General features: G+C 52.3%; 1 protein-coding gene across 1 annotated transcript in view; it reads left to right on the forward strand.

Moving 5' to 3' along the window:
• The window catches only part of NIBAN2 (niban apoptosis regulator 2), a 96,168-nt gene that overhangs the window by 46,971 nt on the left and 28,461 nt on the right, over positions 1-20,736 (forward strand). Inside the window, exons 3-5 of the mRNA XM_054007274.1 lie at positions 15,287-15,415; positions 16,236-16,341; positions 18,646-18,813. Coding sequence (XP_053863249.1) covers positions 15,287-15,415; positions 16,236-16,341; positions 18,646-18,813 — 403 coding nt within the window. The remainder of the gene's footprint in view (positions 1-15,286; positions 15,416-16,235; positions 16,342-18,645; positions 18,814-20,736) is intronic.

Raw genomic sequence — 20,736 nt, forward strand, 5'->3', positions numbered from 1 at the left:
TCAAAGGAGCTTTGGCTCTGGGAGCTGTGTGCGTGCCCAAATGTAGCTGAAAGGTGGGCTCACGGGGATGGGAGGCAGATGCCCCAGGCCAGTCTGCTGCCGGGAGCGTCAGCAATGATGCATTTATGCAGCGCTGTGAGAGCAGGCCTTCCTGGTGGGGTAGGGTTACCATATTTCAACAATCAAAAAAGAGGACGGGAGGAGCCCCGCCCTAGCCCCGCCCCAGCCCCGCCCCTGTCCTGTCCTAGCCCCGCCCCTGCCCCTTCCACTCCCTCCCACTTCCTGCCCCCTCAGAACCCCCAACCCTCCCCCCCACTCCTTGTCCCCTGACTGCCCCCCAGGACTCCATCCCCTCCCTAAGCCTCCCTGCCTCTTGTCCCCTGACTGCCTCCTCCTGAGACCTTCCCCACATCCTAACTGGCCCCCTAGGACCCTACCCCCTACCTGTGCCCTGACTGCCCCAACCCTTATCCACACCCCCACCCCCTGACAGCCCCCCCCCAGAACTCCTGACCCATCTAAACCCCTCTGCTCCTTGTCCCCTGACTGCCCCCTCCTGGGACCCCTGCTCCTAACTGCCCTCCAGAACCCCACCCCTAAGCCTCCCTGTTCCTTGTCCCCTAACTGCCCCCTCCTGAGACCCCCCCACCTGTACCCTGACTGCCCAAAACCTTACACCCCCAACCCCCAGACAGCCCCCCCCAGAACTCCCAAACACCCCCCCCCGCTCCTTGTCCCCTAACTGCCCCCTCCTGAGACCCCCCCACCTGTACCCTGACTACCCAAAACCTTACACCCCCAACCCCCAGACAGCCCCCCCCGCGAACTCCCTGACCCATCCAACCCTCCCCCCTGCTCCCTGTCTCTTGACTACCCCCCCCCCGAACCTCCCTGCCGCTTCTCTGACCCCCGGCCCCCTTACTGTGCTGCAGAGCAGCGCGCTCGGCAGCGGGGGAGGGGAGCAGGCTCGGAGCTCCAGCCGAACAGCCCGCGATCTGTGAGTGCAGGGAGGGAGGGAGAGGAGGGGGGGTGTCAAGTTTCAGGAGGGAGGAGGGGGAAGTGCAAGCAGGGCTCTGGCTCTGGCTCTGGCTCTGGCTTTTGGAGCCCCGGCTGCTCTGTAAGCCGCGCGCACGCTCTGCATGGGAGGGGGGAGGAGGGGAAGTCCGGACATTGACAAATTCCCCCCGGACGCTATTTTTAACCCGAAAAAGCCGGACATGTCCAGGGGAATCCGGACGAATGGTAACCCTATGGTGGGGATCTTCCAGTGCGAGATCCGGGAGAAAGCTGGAGTGGAAAATTTCACCTCTATAGTGGGGAAAGGCCAAGTTCTTCCAGCAATTCAAGCCAAACAGCGGCTGTGGAGTTGAACCCCTGTGCTTACGGGATGTGTGTTAAAGGGGGGCACGGCAAGCAGCCGGTGGTTGAAGCTCTGGGGCTCGTTCTGGGGGAGCAGTACCTTCTAGCCTTAAAACTTCTGGGACTCCTACTCCAGGCCAGGAGCTGGTACAGGCCCTTCACCCTGCAGCTTGGCTCTTGCCCAAGTTCCAGCGTTGGCTTTTCCTTCCCGAGTGAGTCAAGTGACTTAATTGCGGCTTTGTGCAATGGGATTCATTTCCCCTAGCCACAGAGGGAGTGAATGGGCTCCCTGGTGCACTGCAGCCCCACCTTGCCTTTCACTGGGCTCCCTTGTATGTCTGACTCCTAATGCCTATTGTAGCTCCAAACTGCTGGCATGGAGCAGCACGGGCACCTTGCCCGAGGTGCCACAGACATTCGAGGGAGTGAGCTCTGGGCGGATAGGTGGATCTGAGAGAGAATTTCCATCTGCATAGATGATGGCGGTTTTGCGTCCAGAAGCGTGCTCCCTGCAACACGGGGCTAGGGACGAGAGCTTCAGAGATTGGATCCTTACATGATAATGAGAATGTGCCGTTACAACGGCTGCTGACAAATTTGGAAAGGGATATTAAATATCCTGTTTCAGGGCATAAGCCAGTCTCCCTAATTAGGGGGATTAGGAGACCTAATGCTGGGGAGACAGATTCTCCCATTTGACCCCGTAGCAGGCAGTAAACCTTCTTCTGAGGCATGTGCTACTGGCCAGTGTCAGACAGGTACTGGACCAGACGGACACTGGGTCTGACTAAATATGCAAATTCCTATATTCAGAGCATAGCCTGCCATCCGTTCCCTCCGGCCTCCCATCCCCCTCGTGTAAAACCACATGCCTGCTTTTCCAGTTTCCAGGTGCAAATGTAGCTAGGCAAAGCGCTGGAGACCGAGCAAGAAGCTTTGAACACCTTGCCCCTGCCAGTACTTACTAGCTTATTTATTCTATAGGTCACGCTGAAATGAGCCAGCAGCTAAAGAGTTAACCTGGTCATGTACTAGAGCACAAAGTTAATTAGCATCGCTAACCTGCTACAGTCTAGGTACAGTCTAAAACGAATGCATTATTGCAATTGGTAGTAGTCTGACTGAAGTCTGGGCCTTGCTCAGAGGCACGTCTGATCAACACGCAACTACTGATGCATGGATTGATTTGTATTGCGGTAGCACTGAGAGTCGCCAGTTGTGGGCCCATTGTGCTAGGTGCTGTACAAACACAACAAAAAACATCCCTGCTCCAAAGAGCTTGCAGTCCAAGTAGAAGTAGTCCTGACCCTGCTGAGACTGGGCAAACTGACCAGATGGTTTAATCGCAAGCATCATGAGTTCCATCTCTCGTGCTATGTTAGCAACAGGAAGGTTTCAGAAGCTTCCGGAGTATAGACACCCTTGTGATGTTTGTTGCTGATGGATATAGTGGGTAGGGTCGCACCCTCCTGTTTGGGCTGCTGCCCGAGACTGAATCTTGGAGACCTTTAAGATTCAAGCTAGGTTTGCATTGTTTCCACTCTGGCTGATATTTTTCCAGGGTGGGGAGGAGCATTTGGGTTTCAATTCTTCACCAGTTCAGTGGAGCCACTCATCCTGTCTGCAGCTCAGACCTGTTCCCACTGCAGGGGGAAGAGAATGTGAACTTCAACCCTAAACAAAGAGCCAGAGACAGGAAATACCAGGCTGTGCGAGGTTGGAAGCCTTTGGTTAGAAGAGGGAAGGGAAATCACTCCTTCTGGGCCTATAATTAGGCTGGGAAGGATTAGTTTTGATTTCAACTGATACTTAGAAATGAATATCCATATTAGTCGGTCTGACTCTTTTCCTAGCTGGAAACAAACCAAACCCTGCGATCTAATGTTTGGAAGTGGAGTTTCAGTAGCCGAATTGCACTGGATAATGCTATTTGATTATAGCATTTAGTTCATGCTCGCTTGGTAGATTTAATGATCAGCGAGCATGGGCATGGCTTGTCTATCTTTTAATGTCCCCTCGGTAAATTTCATTTACCTGTCACCCATTTAGATTCTAATACTTCCAAGACTGACTGTAGCAAACATGGGGCAGAGGGAGGGCAAGGGGAGGGATGAATGGAAATGGGGAGGAGAGGGGAATTTATACTCCAGATAAGATCACTCTAACAAGAATGGCTCTGTGTTGCAACAACCTTCTGGCTCCAGAACAGATGGCTCAGCTCTAGCTCTGGCCCCAGGTGGGTTAAGCAGTTTCTGTTAGAAACTTCTGCCCATTGCTCACATAATTCAGCCCCATCCCTCTGCAAGTGCATAGATGCCGCTGCTCAGGATGGTGCTGTATAAATACACGGGAGAGCCGTGGGCTTTGCGGGGACCCCAAGAGAACCTGGCCAGCAGCTTCCGAGTTCTAGACTGAAATGAGATTAGGGTGGGATGGTCTGGACTCTGGGGCCAATTCGTCTCTGGTACACGTGCCACTCCACCTAAAGCAGGACTGCCAGGGAGAAGATGCTTATGTGGTCAAGGCACCGGATTGTGGGTCGGAGGATCTGGGAGCTTTGCTTTTTCTCTGCCACAGACTTGCTGTGTGACCTTGGGCAAATCTCTCTCCCACTCTGTGCCACTTTCCCCCTCTGGTAAAGTAGGGGAGAACAGCCTCGTGGGGGCGTTTGAGGCCTGTTTTACATGGTACCTTCCCTCCAACGACCTCCAAGCTCTTCACAACTCTTCATGAAAGGGTGGAACATGCGTTAACCACGGGCTGGGCTGGCTTGTGCTCCGGGCCTGCAAAGCGTGGGCCTGTCCTGACAGGCTTCAGCAGCTTTGGACTATCTGGTTACTGTCTTGAAAGTTTCTTTTGTAATGGTCATTAACTCAAGTGAACACGCAATGGGAAACAGCTCTGCTGGGCCTGAGTTCCCCTTCCACAGCAGTGATCCACGTGAGAGCCTGTTTGGAGAGCGTTAAGACTGGCACGAGCCACAGCCCCTGCTGTAAACACTTCAGTGTGTGTGTGTGTGTGTATTTTGTTTATCCAGCGCTTCCTTCTGGGGAGGCGCTCTATGACTCTTCCTGAGCCCACCACTGCCACTCTGCGGCTGCGAAATGGGGACGTTCCAGAACAAAACGAAGCACGTGGCTTGATAGCCTTTGTAGCCCTGCCAGCCCAGTGCTCTGGCTCTGGGACACTCGTTCGGTCACCTCGGCTGCCAGCCCAGCCCACGTGCCGACACTTGCTCTCCGTGGCATTGCAGGGGATCCTGAGGGCGGCTTTTTTCTTCTTCTCTAGCTGTTCAGTTAGTGCCAGCCACCTTTGTCGTCTTGTTGTAACAGCGCTGTTCGCGCAAGAGCCTCCTTCTCTGCAGCCAGACCGCCTTCCGGTCCAGAACAGTCGCCTCGGAGAGTCAGAGGAGCGACCCGATGCATCTATTGTAACTTCACGTCGCTGCTGGAAACCTCTCTTCTCCCTGGCCTGCGCCTCCTCATTTCTCTCTCCCTCTGTTCTCATCACCTGGCTCTGGAAGTGGGGTATTTGCAATAGCTCTGTATAGCTCTTGATTGGAATGATCAGAAACTCGCTGTCAATATTGGTGAGTTCTCGTAAGAGAAGTGGAGGCTGGTGGGGCGAGCCTGGCCTTTGGAGTCAGCATGGCTCGTACCTGTCAGCACATGCAGCGGTGCAGGTGAGAACAGGGATGTGGCGGTGCCGCCTTGCTAGGTAACGGTAACTCAGAGGAGTGCCCAGAGGATCATGCACTCAGCTGCTGTCCCAATGAACAGTCCTTCTGTTCTTGAGTCCCGTTCCAGCAGTCTCCTCCACAGGACCTGGATTCAGAGCTAGAGGTGGGTCCCAAGTGAGTTAAGTAACTTCTCTGGACGCCTACACCCTCTCACGCATGCTTGCCCGCATGGTAGGAATGCTGGGGTCTCTGGGGAGAGCTCACAATGCTGATTAACTGGTAAAGTGCAGCCACAGGAGGTGAGAGTAAATGGGGTGTCCAGAAGAAGACAGGGAGCCCAGCCATGGATGCTGGGCTCAGGGAACCAAAGGCACCCCACTTTCTTGTTACAAGATAACCTCTCTGACTGGGTCTACAATAGCTTCTTTTCCCTAAGATTTCCAACCATTGCTGTTACCAGGGCCAGCACCAGCGCACCAATGGCCGTTTTTGTAAGCTCTTTGGGGCTTGGACTGTCACTGAGTTTGTACAGCACCTAGCACAATGGGGTCTGACTTCGATTAGGGGCTGCTAGGTGCCACCATAACAAAGGCTCAATGATAGATGGCATCATGATTGCTAAATGCCTGCTGCTTTTGGAGCCCTGTTCATCGATGATGCTCACCGCTGGAGTCGTGATAGTGGTAAAGTCTAGGATGGACAAGACAAGTGTATGTTCCACCCTTAAGAGAGAGAGAGAGAGAGAGACACTACGCAACTGCGGTATTAGTGGAATTCACCAGCCTTTCACTGATTCTGATATGGGATGAAGAGAGCTGGGGTTGGGTTCGGGTCAGGGTGGAGGAGGATATATATAATATAATATTTTTTAGGATCCCAAAGTTCTTCACGAGCACTGAGTCAGATTTTGATCAGGTTTACATTGGTGTAAAGTCTCCCCAGAAGTCTATGGCGTTACACCAGTGAGAGAGATCAGACTCGAACCCCAAATAAGCACAGAGTGCTGAATGTCCAGTGCTGTAATGCAGCCACCTCTGGGGTGGAGGGCAACCATGTAATCGCACACTGTATACAATCTCATGGGGAAAGGGAACATCTAGCCCAGGTGACTCAGGCACACGCCTACTCTTCTGGAAAATGTTGTGGCATCTTTAATGTCGGGTGTAGAGCAGACAAGACAAACACGTAACCTGCGTGGTATGTATCCAGCTCTGTCCCATAGCAGCAAGGATGTCACAATAGAGGGTGATGCAGGTGCATGTTACAGTCTGCTCAGTGGGTGTGTTAAGCAAAATAAACGGGATGAATGAGATCCCTGTGAGGAACGAGGCCCCGGCATTCACTAGTGCTGGGTGCATCACCAAACGCGGATCCATCCAGCCCTCCCAGTGAGTGCCGCTTAAAGGTTGCCTGTGTCATAAATCCCAGCTAGTGGCTGTGGAATGTCTGAGAAATGGAAGCGAGTCGCAGAGGTCAGGGACATGGTGTAACTTTAAAACCAGATGATTATATAAATAGGACATTCCACTGCTGATCTGCTGCGGGGAGATCAGTTTAGCTTCTCCTGGTCGCTGCGAAACCTCCAGCCCCCCCAGGTTCCAGAGGTGATTGCTGCCTTGCAGAGCCAAATCTTTGGCCTGATCCTGAATGGTGCCGAGTAGCCATCACGCTCATTGACTCCAGGTGCAGGGAGATCAACCCCCGGTACTTGGAGCAGGGTCTGCGATCAGCGTTTCCTATGCTGGGAGCAGAATCTTCAGGGCTCAGGACTCACAGCCGGGGCCAGGTTCATTGGCACGCTGGGTGCTGAGTGCATGCTCCAATCTGGCCCTGATTGGAGGTGCTGATCCCTGGGCCTCTGGCCCCATGTGTTTGGACCACTTGCTGCTTCGGGAAAGGCTGGCTTGCGGCTGTGACTTGGCTTCTAGTTAGTCGCCTGGTCCTGTTCTGAAGGAGCGCTGCAAAGAAGCAAGAGGATTTGATTCACGAACAAACCCTCCGTTCTTCCTGCCAGGCACCCGTAGGAGCAATTGGAGTTTCTCAGTGCTGTCCGCCTCCCTGGCTGGGCAGCCTGCCAGAATGACGGTGTCCCTGCTTAATGAGGCCCCGTGGATTAATGTGTCTCTAGTTGACGCCAAGGCCTCGCTAAATGGAAATCGCAAGGAAGGGGGTGGAACGGGGGGGTGAAGCTGAGCTGTCATGTCCTGAGCTTGTAACTTGCCTTTTAAATTCAGATTAAGTCTGAGATCTCTGCTCAGTAGCTCTCAGAGTGAGTGTGTGTGTGGGGGAGGGGGAAGGAGCATAACAGGCAGGCAGTGTTTGCCCGAAACCCTTTTCCAGGAAGGTGGGGTGTGAAGTGGCTTCTGCTGACTCACCAGGGCAGGTGGTTTATTACCTCACCTGGATAATAAAGGAGTGAGGATCTAGGGTATGAGCTGAGCGGTCCTAATGGAGGAACCCTAGGAGCAGTCAGGGGCAGGAGGTTTGAGCTGAACCCACAGAGTTTATGAAGCCAGTCCCCAGCAAGGGAGCGAGTTTGGACTCTGCATATTGCATCCTGTATTTGCAGAGCAGGTGGGAAAAGGTATCTGCCCCTAAGTGGAAAGCAATGATGCAAGATGTGCTGAACGTGCCATGTAAAAGTAGATGGGTAGGGGGACTGCAGCCTGAGAGCAGGACTTCTCAAGACTCTGACCTGGTTTCCTTTAGAGACGGGCTAAAGCCATGGCTACTGTGCTCTGCCCACCCAGAATGCTGCACATAATGTTCGTGAAACAGAACAGATTGCAGCTGGCTTCATCTTTAATACAGAGGTGCAGCCTATGGATACTACAGGTTCCAGCCTGCAATGATCAGTCTTGATTCAACAGGCATTTCACTCCGGTCAGAGTTGGAACGCCGCACACGGAGCCCTATAATGTTGGTGGCCCATTGCTCGGTATTAAAGGGGACGTCTGCTCTTGTCGTCTCGTGGTATTTCAGTTCCTGATTGGGGATGTGCCGTAATTGTCTCCCTTTGTCACACAAGCCCCTGAAAATCAACTGCCGTACAGAGAGTTGGACTTGTTGGGGTCCCAGTGCACAGCCTTAGTCATCGCTGCTGTTGGCTGTTTGCCTAGACTGCCTGACTCCATATGTCTGAGGACTTGGGACTAGTGATGGCAACTTGTGGGCAAGCGGGTGGAGAGAAAGTAGCCAACCCGAGAGCTGGACAAGCTCAGGTGTTGGCAACATGAGACGCCACGAAACCCTGCGCCACGCTGCAGATCTGATGTACACCGCTCAGGCCTCGCTAGTCATTCAGGAGTTACTCCCTTGTATCTAGAGCTTAGAGACGCTTTACCAATATGGGCAAGCCAGCCAGGCCCTGCTTGTATTCTAAGGGATGATGGGAAACTGAGCAGAAGCAACGTGTGCCCAGATGCTGTGTGCATGCGAGCGATCATGTGTTATGGGTGCCAGGCCAACTGTGCTCACTAACAAATGAATAAATACGGCTTCTCTTGCTGTCCCTTTTCAGCCTCCTTGCTTGCGATTGGTCTCTAAAGGCAATATCGCCTGGCTGCTCTTATCCCCGCTCCCCAGGGAAATTCCCTTGCTGAATCTCTGACCTCTCTCCAGAACTCCCTTGACACGCCAATGTATTTTTTTTTATTTTATTTTTTTTTAACTTCACAACCTGGCTTCCTCTTCTGGCTCATAGCGGGATGGGGAGAAACTCATTAACGGTGGGTGGATTTTAGGATTATAGGTCGTAGGAGTTGAGAGAAGAGGAAGATCTTGATCTCGGCATACACCTGCGGGGTCTAGTCTCCCTGCAATACACTGAAAACGGAGACGTAGGAAGGCAGTTGCCAAATAGTCCAAGGGAAGTTCATGTCCCATTTGCCTCTGGAAATTGCCTGACTGGCCGGCATTCCCGCTTTGACTGTGCGGAGACGTCCTGACTCAGGGTCAGAGGGCCCAATTGGCAGTTTGGCCTGTAAGGCTGGTGGGGCCGATGAGCTGTAAGCGCTCACCAGAGGCCATGGCGTGTTGTCTTGCGGTGCCTGTTTCCAGCACTCGGCAGAGTGGTGCAACCTGGAAGCACAGACACACACTGGGCGTGTCTAGATCCTGGGCCCTTCCGGCACTTCCTGCTTAGGCTGAGATTCAGCCAGGTCTCCGGTCTGCCCACACGTCCTCTCGGTGAGAGGCAGCACGGCGGTGGTTAGAGCCCAGGGGTGGAAGTCAGGAGCTGCGTGTTCTGTGTCTAACTCGGTGACTTTGGGCAAGTCTCTTAAGCAGGCTCTTTCTGCCTCAGTGTCCCCATCTTCAAACCTGGCTAACACTGAAAGTCTGCCTGGCTCCGTGTTCGCAAAGCGCTTGGAGAGCCTCAATATTTTTAAATAATGAAAATGCTGAATTCTTGGTTCTTCCTGACAAAGCAGAGACATGAGTATCCCTATGAAGCCAGTGGAGGGACCTGGATTCGATGATACCGGGGAATGGGTGTGTTTGGACCTCCCCCACCCTAAATCCTTAAATATGATCTGCCCCCATCATTCAACCACCCCCTTCACCAGCCTGCTTACATGGCTGGTGTCACCTCCTCCTCTTTCCCTCCCCTGTTCCAGGTGTGGGTGACTCTGTCCCATAGGACAGTGCCATTAACTACCTCCGGCAAGAGAATGTGTTCATTCTGGCCGGGGGCGAGGGGATAGGGGGATGTCAGGCCCCAGGAGTCTCCTGAATCCCCTGTTAAACGGTGTTAAATGAGCCCCCACAAAAATATTGAAAGGGTTCTGTTAGTGGGCTGCAGTAATTCTGGGAACTGGCAGCCGCAGGAAGGCGGATCAGTTATCCTTCAGCTGTTTGCAGCAGCCCATTGTTTGTTGGTTTTTCTAAAATAAGCTTGGGGTTCCAGCTGATCCCCTGCTCTCCCCAATGTAAACTATCGAAGCACGTACTTGCACTGCTGTCTCTCTGCCCAGGGACAAACGCCCGGCCGGACAGACACTCCGTGGAATAACTTGCACTTATCTAGGGCCTTTGAGTGCTTTGGGATCCGGAGGGATCAAACTATAGACGTGCGTGGCTGGGGCAGGGGGAAAGTGGCGGCAAACTGGCGCTTGGCACGGGCCAGGGGACTGCTGGCCAAGGACCCCAGGGCAAACCTCTACTGTTACCGATGATGCGGTGAGATCGTTCATGTGCATGCTCAGCAGGCAGGGATGCTGGTTGTAAGATGTCCTCTGAAGGATGTCTGCACCGTGGGAACTGCGCTGATTCTCCTGTAGAAAGGAGGAGAGAGTAGAATTTGGGGTGCCAGGAAATCTGGGCATTCCAACCTCCTGTTGCTGGCCCCACTCCAGGCTACCAGGAGAGTGAGCTTGCCCTGATGTGGGGTGGCTACTGTGGCTCACGACACGTTTAGGGAGACGGGAGTAGCTATTCCGGAGTAATCCGCTCCACACTAGCTATTCTGGTCCTGTGTAGACAAGCCCTCGGTCATCTTCTATCACAGGGCACACCTCTGGCTTTTCATGACTTGGTGGCATTTTTTTTGGTCGAAGACTTGCAGGAATCAATAGCCGGTCACCACAGGAGGTGGCGGATTTGCTTTTTTGCTCCGAAATGAGGTGCTGTCTCGTGCTTGGGCATAGTGGACCCGGTTCTGTGTCCCTGTGACGGTGACTCATGTCCTGTGGCAGGGGCTGCTGTTAGTGGTCTCCTACTATAATCCCAGGGGGACCAGTGATGTTAAATGGGCTGTGACTACTTTAAAAGCGGGTGTCCGGAATTATGGGGTCGCAATAGAAGCCATGGCCCCCTCCTCCCCACTCCTTGGCTTCTGCTTGGTCCCGACGAGACCCCTATCTCCTGGTGCGTCTCTGAATGGCGGTGGGTATTGGATCACTCTATGGGGAGGGAAGGGCAGGGCTGGCCACATCTGGTGGAATGTGGGTGTCTCGAATGTAGGCCAGAAAGTGGCTCTCGGTGGCTAGCACTGAAACCCAGCTCCTTTCTACAGGGGATCTGGTACATCAACCTCCGCACCAAAGGGTTTGTCTGAACATTGTATCCAGCTGGGTCTGGCCTCAGCCTGCATGGGGCATCTGCTGTAAATAAACACTTGGGTTTTAAAGAGCCACCACCCATGTGCATCGCATTCACGCCACACCCCGTGAGTGCAGGGCTGACCTCAGAGGGGCTTTGCGGCTCTGGCTATGGGGCGGTGCTCTGAGCACAGACTGTGACAAGCCACCCTGCTAGAGAAACTTACTCACTCCTGACTACTGAGGCGCCACCTAAAACCTTCTCCTCCCAATACCTTCCTGGGGGCGTGAGGGATCTTGTTCGGAGGGTGTATGCAGTGGAGTGTTCTCGCTGAATGTCTTCCATTGTCTATGTACCAGGCCTGGCGTTTCCATGCGCTTCTCTCCCCCCTTGGGCTTTTAATCCTTGTTACTGTCAAAAACCCCATTTGTTTGCCTTATGACTAGCTTACCATTAACCTTTTTTACTGGCTCTCACTACCCACCTCCTTGAATTCGTCACCTCCTTAACTGTATTTTCTACTTCTACTTTTCCAAGGTACTTGGAAGAAACGTGCAATTGCATGATGCATTTATTTATTTAATTATTTATTTATTTATTGAATTAGCCAGTCTATTTACTGTTGCTATAAAACCCTGGATAATGACCCTAGAGGGAATGTTGATCACTGAAGCAATCTCATGGATAGAGCAGGGGAGGGGGAAACAGGACTCCTGGGTTCTTTTTATGGCTCTGCCTTGGTCTAGCTGTGTGACCACAGGCAAGTCTCTTTAAGGGACACTGTCAAGTTAACAATTACCCTTTTATCTGACATTTCATACCTAGTATTGATACAGGCAGCACCCAGATTACTAGAACTGAAAGAGTGGAGGAAAACTTCTGTCTGTCTTGGTGAATGCTGATCTGTTTTATCCCAATATATTTTGCCACTCAGTTTACCCTGTTGTTGGTTCCCACTGACATGTGACACACCTACAAGAAAGTGGTTTAAAAAAACTTCTTTGTGAATATATTAAAAAGCTGGGGAGAGAAAAAGATTGTGAGCAGCAGTGCATTCAAGTTGGTGTTACTTTTTAACCTGTTCTGCCTCTGAATGGTGGTCCAGTGGTTAGAGAGCTAGCTTGGGACGCTGAACATCCTGGTTCAATTCCCTGCTCTGCCACAGGCTTTGGACAAGTCACTGAGGTTATGTCTACACTGCAGTGTAAGTCCAGGGTTTGAACTGAGGCTCAAGTGTAACACATTGCTTTAACTCCGGGTCCCAGGACTGTGGGGGGAGTCCAAGCCTTAGTCAAGCTGGTACCCAGGATTCAAACCCTATTGCTTTGCAGTGTAAGTACAGCCCCCCTGGACTCATGATCTGGGAGTCTGCCAAAAGTATCCCATGGACCAACTTTTTGCCCTCTGGACAGTCAAGTTTTCCCATGTTGCACCACGAACAAAGAGCTAGGGCTGCCACATTTTTTGGAGGACACAAGGAAGTCTGGGATAAGGGTGATTGGACTTGGGCCTGCATAATACAGTGTAGATGCTGGAGCCCCAGGTTGGGACCCAGGGTTCAACACTTCCTAACCTGGGGTTACAAATGAGCATAGATGCTCAAGCCCTAGGTTAACAAACCCATGATCTGCTAACTTGAGTTCTAACCCTGGGCTTACAGTGCAGTGTAGACATACCCTAACAGTGATCCCGTTAACCCAGGTGATCAGCAACTGAGTTAGCCTAGTTTAGGTGTGAGCAACCCTCCTGCAAAGCCATATCAGAGACTGCAGCCTCACTGGTGCTGTGCCATGCTTCCCCATGTGTCGCTAGGACTGCTGGAGGTATATCCCATGGTGCTTTGTGCTGCAGTCAACTGGGCTGCTGTATGAGTCTTTCCCAGTGAATTGTGGGAGGACTTGTCTGTCCTTCCAGACACAAGGGGGGGCATTGGTGGATTATCAGCATTCAAATGGCTTAGCCTGAGTCCTCACTGCAAAGTGGGTGCGTCGCTGCCAGCCACAGTGAAAGTGGAACCTGGGCTCTAACCCACACCCCCTGCTTAAAAGCACCACTAAACTCAGCTGAGTGGGTTTTGTGTGTGGCAGGAGCCTGAGTTAACTCTGCAGTGAAAACATATCCTTAGTCTTCGTGCCTCAGCTTCCCATCTGAAATATTGCTGGGGGGAGGCAGAGCAGAGTCTATGGATTTAGGTCACTTACGCCTGTCTAATATCTCATAAATACTGATCCTTTTTGCTCACTTTCATTGCTGAGAACTTGGCTACAAGACAGAGAGAGAGAGACTCTCCGCAAGAAGTGCTTTTTGCTCTTGTTTATATTCCATGGGTCATAAAAATTCCCTTGAGACGTGAATTCTCTCGGACTGTTAGGCAAGCCTGTGTTTGGGATCACATAAATTCTAACACACAGGAGCTTTCAGGGCAAAAAGCTTAGAAAGTTGAAGGCTGCCTAGCCCAATGGATGGGTCTTTGTACGAACAAGGATGACCTGACTCCTATTCCCACCACTGACCTGCTGTGTGACCGTAGGCCACTAACCTAATCTGTTGGCTTCCAATGCTATGCCTTACGCAGTTAGATGATAAATCCTCTGGGTAGGGTGTGACTGTTTCGGGGTACCCAGGCTTGTGAGTCCCCTTGTTACCCCCTGCCTCCAGCAAAAGGGCGTCTTGCTTGTGCTTTGCTGGGTGTCAGCTCCCTGATACCACTAGCCTATTAGTTGTGCAAGCACACTCATCTGGGCTCTGCCAGCCCTCACTTTGCTTTGCAGCTTAGCGCAATAGGTGCGCCCCGGTCCCCGAGACCCTTTGAAGTGTTCCCCTGGGGTGTTCAGCCCCTTATCCACCCAACACTCTCTCAAATGCCAGGTCTGCAGTCCCCAAAAGAACAATGTACACACTAGCTTGTGTGAGTCAACTCAGGATCCAGCACCTTGGTTAATATCACAGCACTGAGATATATTGATAGTGAAAGCCACAGGTTTATTATCAGAGACTAAAGTCAGGAGATAATGAGTTGGAAACAAAGGGTTACTTATAAAACAATCAATAACGTGCTTTCTAGAGACTAAACTTAACTCACAAGTTACTCTCTTGTCTAAAGAAGCTTATCTCACCCTACGCTTGCTGCGGCATCTTCAGCCAAACTGGCTGAGATCCTGTTTTCATGAATGAAAATGCACTGCCCATTTACTTCCTAGGTGTAGGATGAGGGGTGTCATCTTTGCCATCTACTTATCTCCCCAAAGCTCATAGTCTGTGCTCAGAGACAGGACTATGAGCTTTGGGGATATAGTCCTTGTTTTGCCTCTGTGCTGCTTCCTTGTTGACTTCAATAACTTCATATATAAATGGGCATCCACTGTCCTAGTTTACAATGTGTAATTTGCATCTGACAGAGAGACAAGTGAATGAACCTCTCGTGTCAGACAGAAAACCGGTTTCTCCACTTCTGCTGTGATAAGAATCTAAGAACAGCTTTTCAGTATATACACATAAGTCCTTATATAGTATCTCTATATACATTTTACAATGAAATCAATGACCACTGTGACCCTGGCTTTCCTTGAAAACCTCACATGACGTTCTTTGGTGAACCAGAATGTTTGGACCCGAATCAGCATATTCTTGTAATGTCCTTGCCAGTTGGCATTAAGGGGGTCGTGGGTCACATAGGGAGAGTTTCTCGCTATGTGCAGTGCCTTGCACCACAATATGTGATCTGTATTGGGGTCTAGGCGCTACTGTGATACAGATCAATAAGTTGAATGATGCACTTTTCTGGAGCGGGAGGGGGAATGTAATGAGCATGAGGATTCTGAAGGCAAGTGTGATGTATGAGGTGTTCGTTCGCACCCACTGGACTCTTCCAGCTCTAGGCTTTGGGGTATTTCTCCAGACTGAGAATCAAGAGGCCTGGGTTCTAATCCTAGCTCTGCCATTGACCTGCTGTGTAACCTTGGGCAAGTCGCATTGCCTCTCTGCCTCCACCCTGTCTCTAAAAAATGAAGGTCACGCTTACCTAGCTCGTGAGCTATAAGTAGAAAATGCCATGCAGTATAAAAGCGAAGCATTTTTTTGGCCTAGGGGCCAGAGGCCAGATCCCCAGCTGGCATATGTGGTTTGGCTCCCCCGAATTTGGTTTCTCTAACGTACCATCAATTCTCCTTCCTCCTCCGCTCACTGTGCTGTGTCTCCCCCTCTGTGCAGGTCCCTCTGGAGGACCGCGTCATCATCTCGGGGAACCTCTTCCAATACGTGGAGGAAAACAAGAAGTGGCGAAACCGCTTCAGCGTTGTGCCACACAACTACGGCCTGGTGCTGTACGAGAACAAACTGGTGAGGCCCTTGCTGCTTCTCCACCCCCTCCCCTTCCCTCTCTGCTTTGTGGTGGGTGTTTTTGTCCAGGAGGCCTGTTCAGGACAGGTAGCGCCTGCCAGGGAATGTACCCCTTAGAGAAGCTCTCCTCCTGTCGAGGAGCCGTCAGCAATCACTGTTCAAACAGCTCTTGCACATGAATGACACTTAGCCAGTGCGCTCAGTGCACTTAGTGCTTCAAAGTACGGCCTACATGAGCACGTCCGGTGTCTCCAGTTGAGAAATGGACTTAAGTAACCAGGCTGGAGTCACAGAGCTGGGGAACTAAAGGGAAGCTTTGAACAACTTCTTGGCTTCCTTTGGCTGCTGCACCCGTTGAAGAGCCGTCCTGAGCGCTGGGACACTCCCTCGCCAACGGGGACGGCTGAGCTTGAGATGTCGTGTTCCCCCGATGCAGTAGAATGCCCTGGAGCCCACCGATCTCCAGCATGGGACATCCCCTGCAGGGAGCAGTCTCTCTTATTGCACTTCTGTGGGAGACATATCAAAAGACAATCCTCCGGCAAGGCTGCAGGCATCTACTGACCTGGTTACCTTTCACACCAGTGAGTATCCCACATCCCCCGTAGGTTCCCCACGCACACGCAGCCACGTCACAAGACTCAGACGCTAGAAGATCTGTATGGGCAAGCCTTAGCGTATTAACCCCTGCCAAAAACGAGGGCGAGGAGCAAGGCACAGGTCTTGCCTTACAGGGTTTCAGAGACATGAGCTTGTTATGGATCCTGGATTGAGCAGCTTTGGGAACCGCTCCCACAGACTGACTCTCCTTCCTCTCTAGGCCTATGACCGAGGGATTCAGCCTCGAATAGTCCTCAACAGCGCCGGCTACAAAATCCTCACCTCGCTGGACCAGTATCTTGACCTTGTCAATAGCAGTTTACCAGGTAAGTCCACCCTGTTGATGACCTCATCTCCCAGGTGCTCTGCATGTTCAGGTGCAAGGGGGAGGGTGGGATAACGGAGGACTAGAACAGGTGATGTACGTCGGCCCCTCTATTATTCCAGGCTGGCTTACGTGTGTGTGTTTCCCTTCTCCTGCTTTCCCAGAATGCTTTCCAACATCTATAGGACAGGAGCTGGAGGCGGACGTGGATACATGTGATCTTGGTCCCCTTTTGTCCCTTTTGAGCTCCTGGCTTCAGTGTTCTTCACAGGGAGGAATAGAGGAGCCTGAGAGGTGGCTCCAAAGGAAGTAGGGTGGAGACAAAGTCTAGGTAGGGAGGAGTGAAAACATCCGGTGTCTCTTGCTGTGCCATGAAGACATGAACATTCCTTTGCGTGGCATAGGCTCCCTTCCACACAAATGCCTTCTCGCCTTCCCTGCCTCCACTCCTTGAGAATGCAGTTGGGATTGTTTCCCCAGGGCCCCTGTTGTGCTGTCTCTGCTCCCTTCCAGGAAGGGAGCCTCTGCTCTCCAGAGCTGGCCACTTGATTTCTCTGAAACCGTGTCACTTAGCAAATGAGAAACCTCTTGCCAAGTCTCCTCCTCCCACCCTCTTGTTTGGAGAGCGGTGAGAGGGCTGGGGTGGAGAAGACAACCGGGGGGAGGTGCAAAGAGGGCTCGTTTTCAAGGGCTCAGTGCCAGGTTTTCAAAAGCGCTTAAGTGCAGGTTGGGAGCTGAGCATTGCTGAATATCTGATCACTGCGAGCTCATCCCCTACGATCACAAAACAAGCTGGCTTTGGTCGGCTCAGATGGGCCGTCCTGCTAGCCACCCCCTTGCAGCAAGCGCTTACCCCCACGGGTTTGACCTTGTCGAAGGGACTCTGACGCCACAGCAGGAAATCTGCTTCTAGTTGGTTGGTTTTCTTTCTGCCAGATGTGGGTGCTTCCCCTACTGCTTCCTTCTCCTCCGGGACTCTCGTCCTTAAAATCTGCTGATTCCAGGTGGGAATGCAGCATGCCCATCACCCATCCCTCCGCGGCAGCTAAAACAAGTCTTCATGTGATCTGTCATCCAGTGGCACATGCCAAGGACCCTTCAGCTGCTCTTTCAAGCTCCCTGCGGCTGTTCCTTTTGGCCACTCCACTCATGCTTTGCAGTGGAGCTGCCCCCTCAGTTTTGGCCTGTCACTCCCTACTGCTTTTCCAGTGGGCGACCACGTTGCTGTGATGCCCCTTGAGAACAGGAGGGGTAGTCTGGATCACCACCTCGACTTCAGGCAAAAGGGAGGTGGGGGATGGTTTGGGATGTCTCCAGAGCTAGTTCTGGAGCACATGGAAACTGGGGCGAGTACATATTTTAGAATCATAAAATATTAGGGTTGAAAGAGACCTAAGGAGGTCATCTAGTCCAACCCCTTGCTCAAAGCAGGACCAACACCAACTAAATCATCCCAGCCAGGGCTTTGTCAAGCCGGGTTTTAACAACCTCTCAGGTTGGAGATTCCACCACCTCCCTAGGTAACCCATTCCAGTGCTTCACTACCCTCCTAGTGAAATAGTGTTTCCTAATATCCAGCCTAGACCTTCCCCACTGCAACTTGAGACCATTACTCCTTGTTCTGTTATCTGCCACCACAGGTAATTGAAGGCTGCTATCAAATCCCCCCCCCCCCCACTCAATTTTAGTTTGGGGCAGCTGATTTAGAAATGCCATTGACCCTGGTTCATCAAAGCTCCGGTGGAACTGTGCTGCAGGCAGATCTAGATGGAGGCCTCGTTGCCATGCCCTTGACTAGGTGTGACTCCCGCGCCAGCCCCAGGAACACAAACATCCCCATTGACGGCTGGTGCCAGCCCCCTGGGCTGGGGCTTCTCCTGCCGTCTGATGCCACACAAAGACCCAGAATGGGGATGCAACCAAACGGTGAAAGTGGAGGCTGGAAGTAACGAGATGAGAGGAAATATTCCCCCTTGGATTAAAATGCAGTATGGTATGGGCAGGGCTTTGTGAGACTGAGAGAGTCTGGTCCAGTAGCAGCACCCACTTAGAGCTAACTGGCCCCTTACCGGCAGTCTCCACAGCGGACTGAATGGCCCCTGGAGACTGGCCTCCCCTCACGTCCCATATGACGGGTCTGGGTTGAGCCCCCTTAGCAGGGCAGTGCAGGAAGCCACTCTGGTCAGGCTGGCACTCGATTTGACACCTTTCACCCACGCCTTGCATTTGGATCCAGAATGTGGGCCTCCTGCCCGGCCAGTTCCAGTCACAGGCGCGTGCTGGAATCTCTTTCTTCTTTCTTCAGGGACAGCCCCCAAATCCGGCAATGCCCCGATCCTCAAGTGCCCCACCCAGTTTCCTCTCATCCTTTGGCACCCGTACTCTCGTCACTACTACTTCTGCGTGATGACCGGGAAGGAGCAGGACAAGTGGCGAGCGGTGTTCCAGGACTGCGTTCGTCACTGCAACAACGGTAAGTGCGGGGCTTGCGGCCTCCTACCGAGAGATTGGACCTTGTGCGTCTTGGTCTCCTCCTTCCCCATCCCCTGCCCCCAGGAAGCTGTGAATGTTGTGGTGTTACTAGCAATACATGCAAGATCAGAATTGTTCCCTCCCCAAGTGCCGGCTGGCCCTGAGACGCGAGCCTCTTAGGAAATGCCATTGGGGGGTTCCAGGCTTCTTTGTGTCTCTGCTGCTTCCGTGTCAAATGGGCTCTGCTTAAAAGTAAAACATTTTGTGTTTGCTAAAAGGCCGTGGTGCGCGTGTATCCTTGTGTGTGCATTCAGCGCGCAGCGCAATGAGGTTCTGGGCCATGACTGGCCCTCCTGGGTGATATTGCAATCTAAATAAGTAATCCTGAGAGCTTGAGTCAACCCGGGGGCTTCCTTCCTCATGCTAATAAAGACCCTGCCGGCCATGTCTGTGTTCAGTCTGTTGGTGCAGGCTTGCAGCCCCAGTGGTGTAAGAATTTGAATTTACTGGGTCATTCCATATGGCTGCCCAAAGATGCACGATCTGAGCATCCTCCATGTAAAATCGAGAGCAGTAACCAAGACCCTAGTGGGCTCTATGGAGTCTCGGGTTCCTCTCTTCTGGGGTAAAACTTTTGCTTGAGGGAGGGTGGTGGAATATTTTTGGTTATTGGACAGGAGGGGGTTGATCCGTGAGTCCAGACAGAATCAATCACTCTCCCCCATAGCTGCATTGGGTCTGCGGTGCGAACAGAAGATGAAAAGGGGCGTGGGGGAGAGATCGGGTAAGGCGGCAGATCTGGCACAAGTTAAACCTGGTATCTTCATGCGAATGTCCCCAATGACCTTGAGAAAACACCTTCATAACCAAAACTGTTCCTAAAGGGAATGAGCTCCTTCCAAAGCTGTCACTTGGGCATCCAAGGCTGGTCGGCATGTTCCTGGATTCTTCTGGCTGCCGTGTGATAGCAGCTTGCGCGCGCTGCTGCTTGGGATAAAATGGCCGTTTTCTCACTTGAGACGGAGTTGGAGGGGGTGGCTCTCGCGGCTCAGGATTTAGTAGGATCTCTGACAGCCTCCTTAATGGAAATACACTTTACGTGAGAGCCTGGTCTAAACAGTGCCACTGATAGGGGCCCCTTCTTACTGCTCTGATCTGCCACTGGGTATTACGAGCCACCTCTGCTGACTCGATTGGCTACAATAAGGTGGCTGGGATGTTACTCCTTTCATTCCTGTCCGCTCTGTAGAGTGAACTCTGCTTTGGGAGAGCAAGCTGGATTCCTGCCGAGCCTGAGTGGCTTCAGATGGCCGAATCTCACGTGCTTTTCATGCCAGAAAGGACCCAGCGTGGCTCTTGGGTCCCAGACTGAGTTTGCAGGGGTGACCGGGAGACGCCCACCTTTTCACTCAGCACTTTTGATCTGAAGTTGGACACAGTGAAAGGTCCAAATCTGGGTGGCAACCAGTGAGATCCAGAGGGTAGGGATGAAAGGCCAGGGCAGAAATGGGGCATCTACCCCGTTGTTTGCCAGAGCCCCACAATCACTAGGACCTTGTGGTGTACTGAGCACATCTTAAGGCATCTGCAAACTAGACCAGCTTTTCTTTTAAGCCAGCTGCCGCTGCCCTAGGTGATGCCAGGACTAGGTCCCGGAGCATTCAGTGCTCAGATAGGAGCTGAACCACGTGGAGTTCTGCACTTCATTGTCCAGCCCAACCATCTTTCCCTTGGAAGGTGACCTCAGGAGCTGTGGGCGGGGTGAGAGTCGGAGCAGAAAGCAGGACTAGTTGGCCTGTGATTGTCTGGACTCCAGACTGTGAGGATGTTTAAAAAACAAAAAACAAAAAAAGCAAACAAACAAAAAACCAACCCTGTGAGGTCCAGATACTGAATGGCCCTGTTACGGGGGGAGGGATAGCTC

This window comes from Malaclemys terrapin, chromosome 17, assembly GCF_027887155.1.
Source record: "Malaclemys terrapin pileata isolate rMalTer1 chromosome 17, rMalTer1.hap1, whole genome shotgun sequence".
In the NCBI taxonomy this organism is placed as follows: Eukaryota; Metazoa; Chordata; order Testudines; family Emydidae; genus Malaclemys; species Malaclemys terrapin.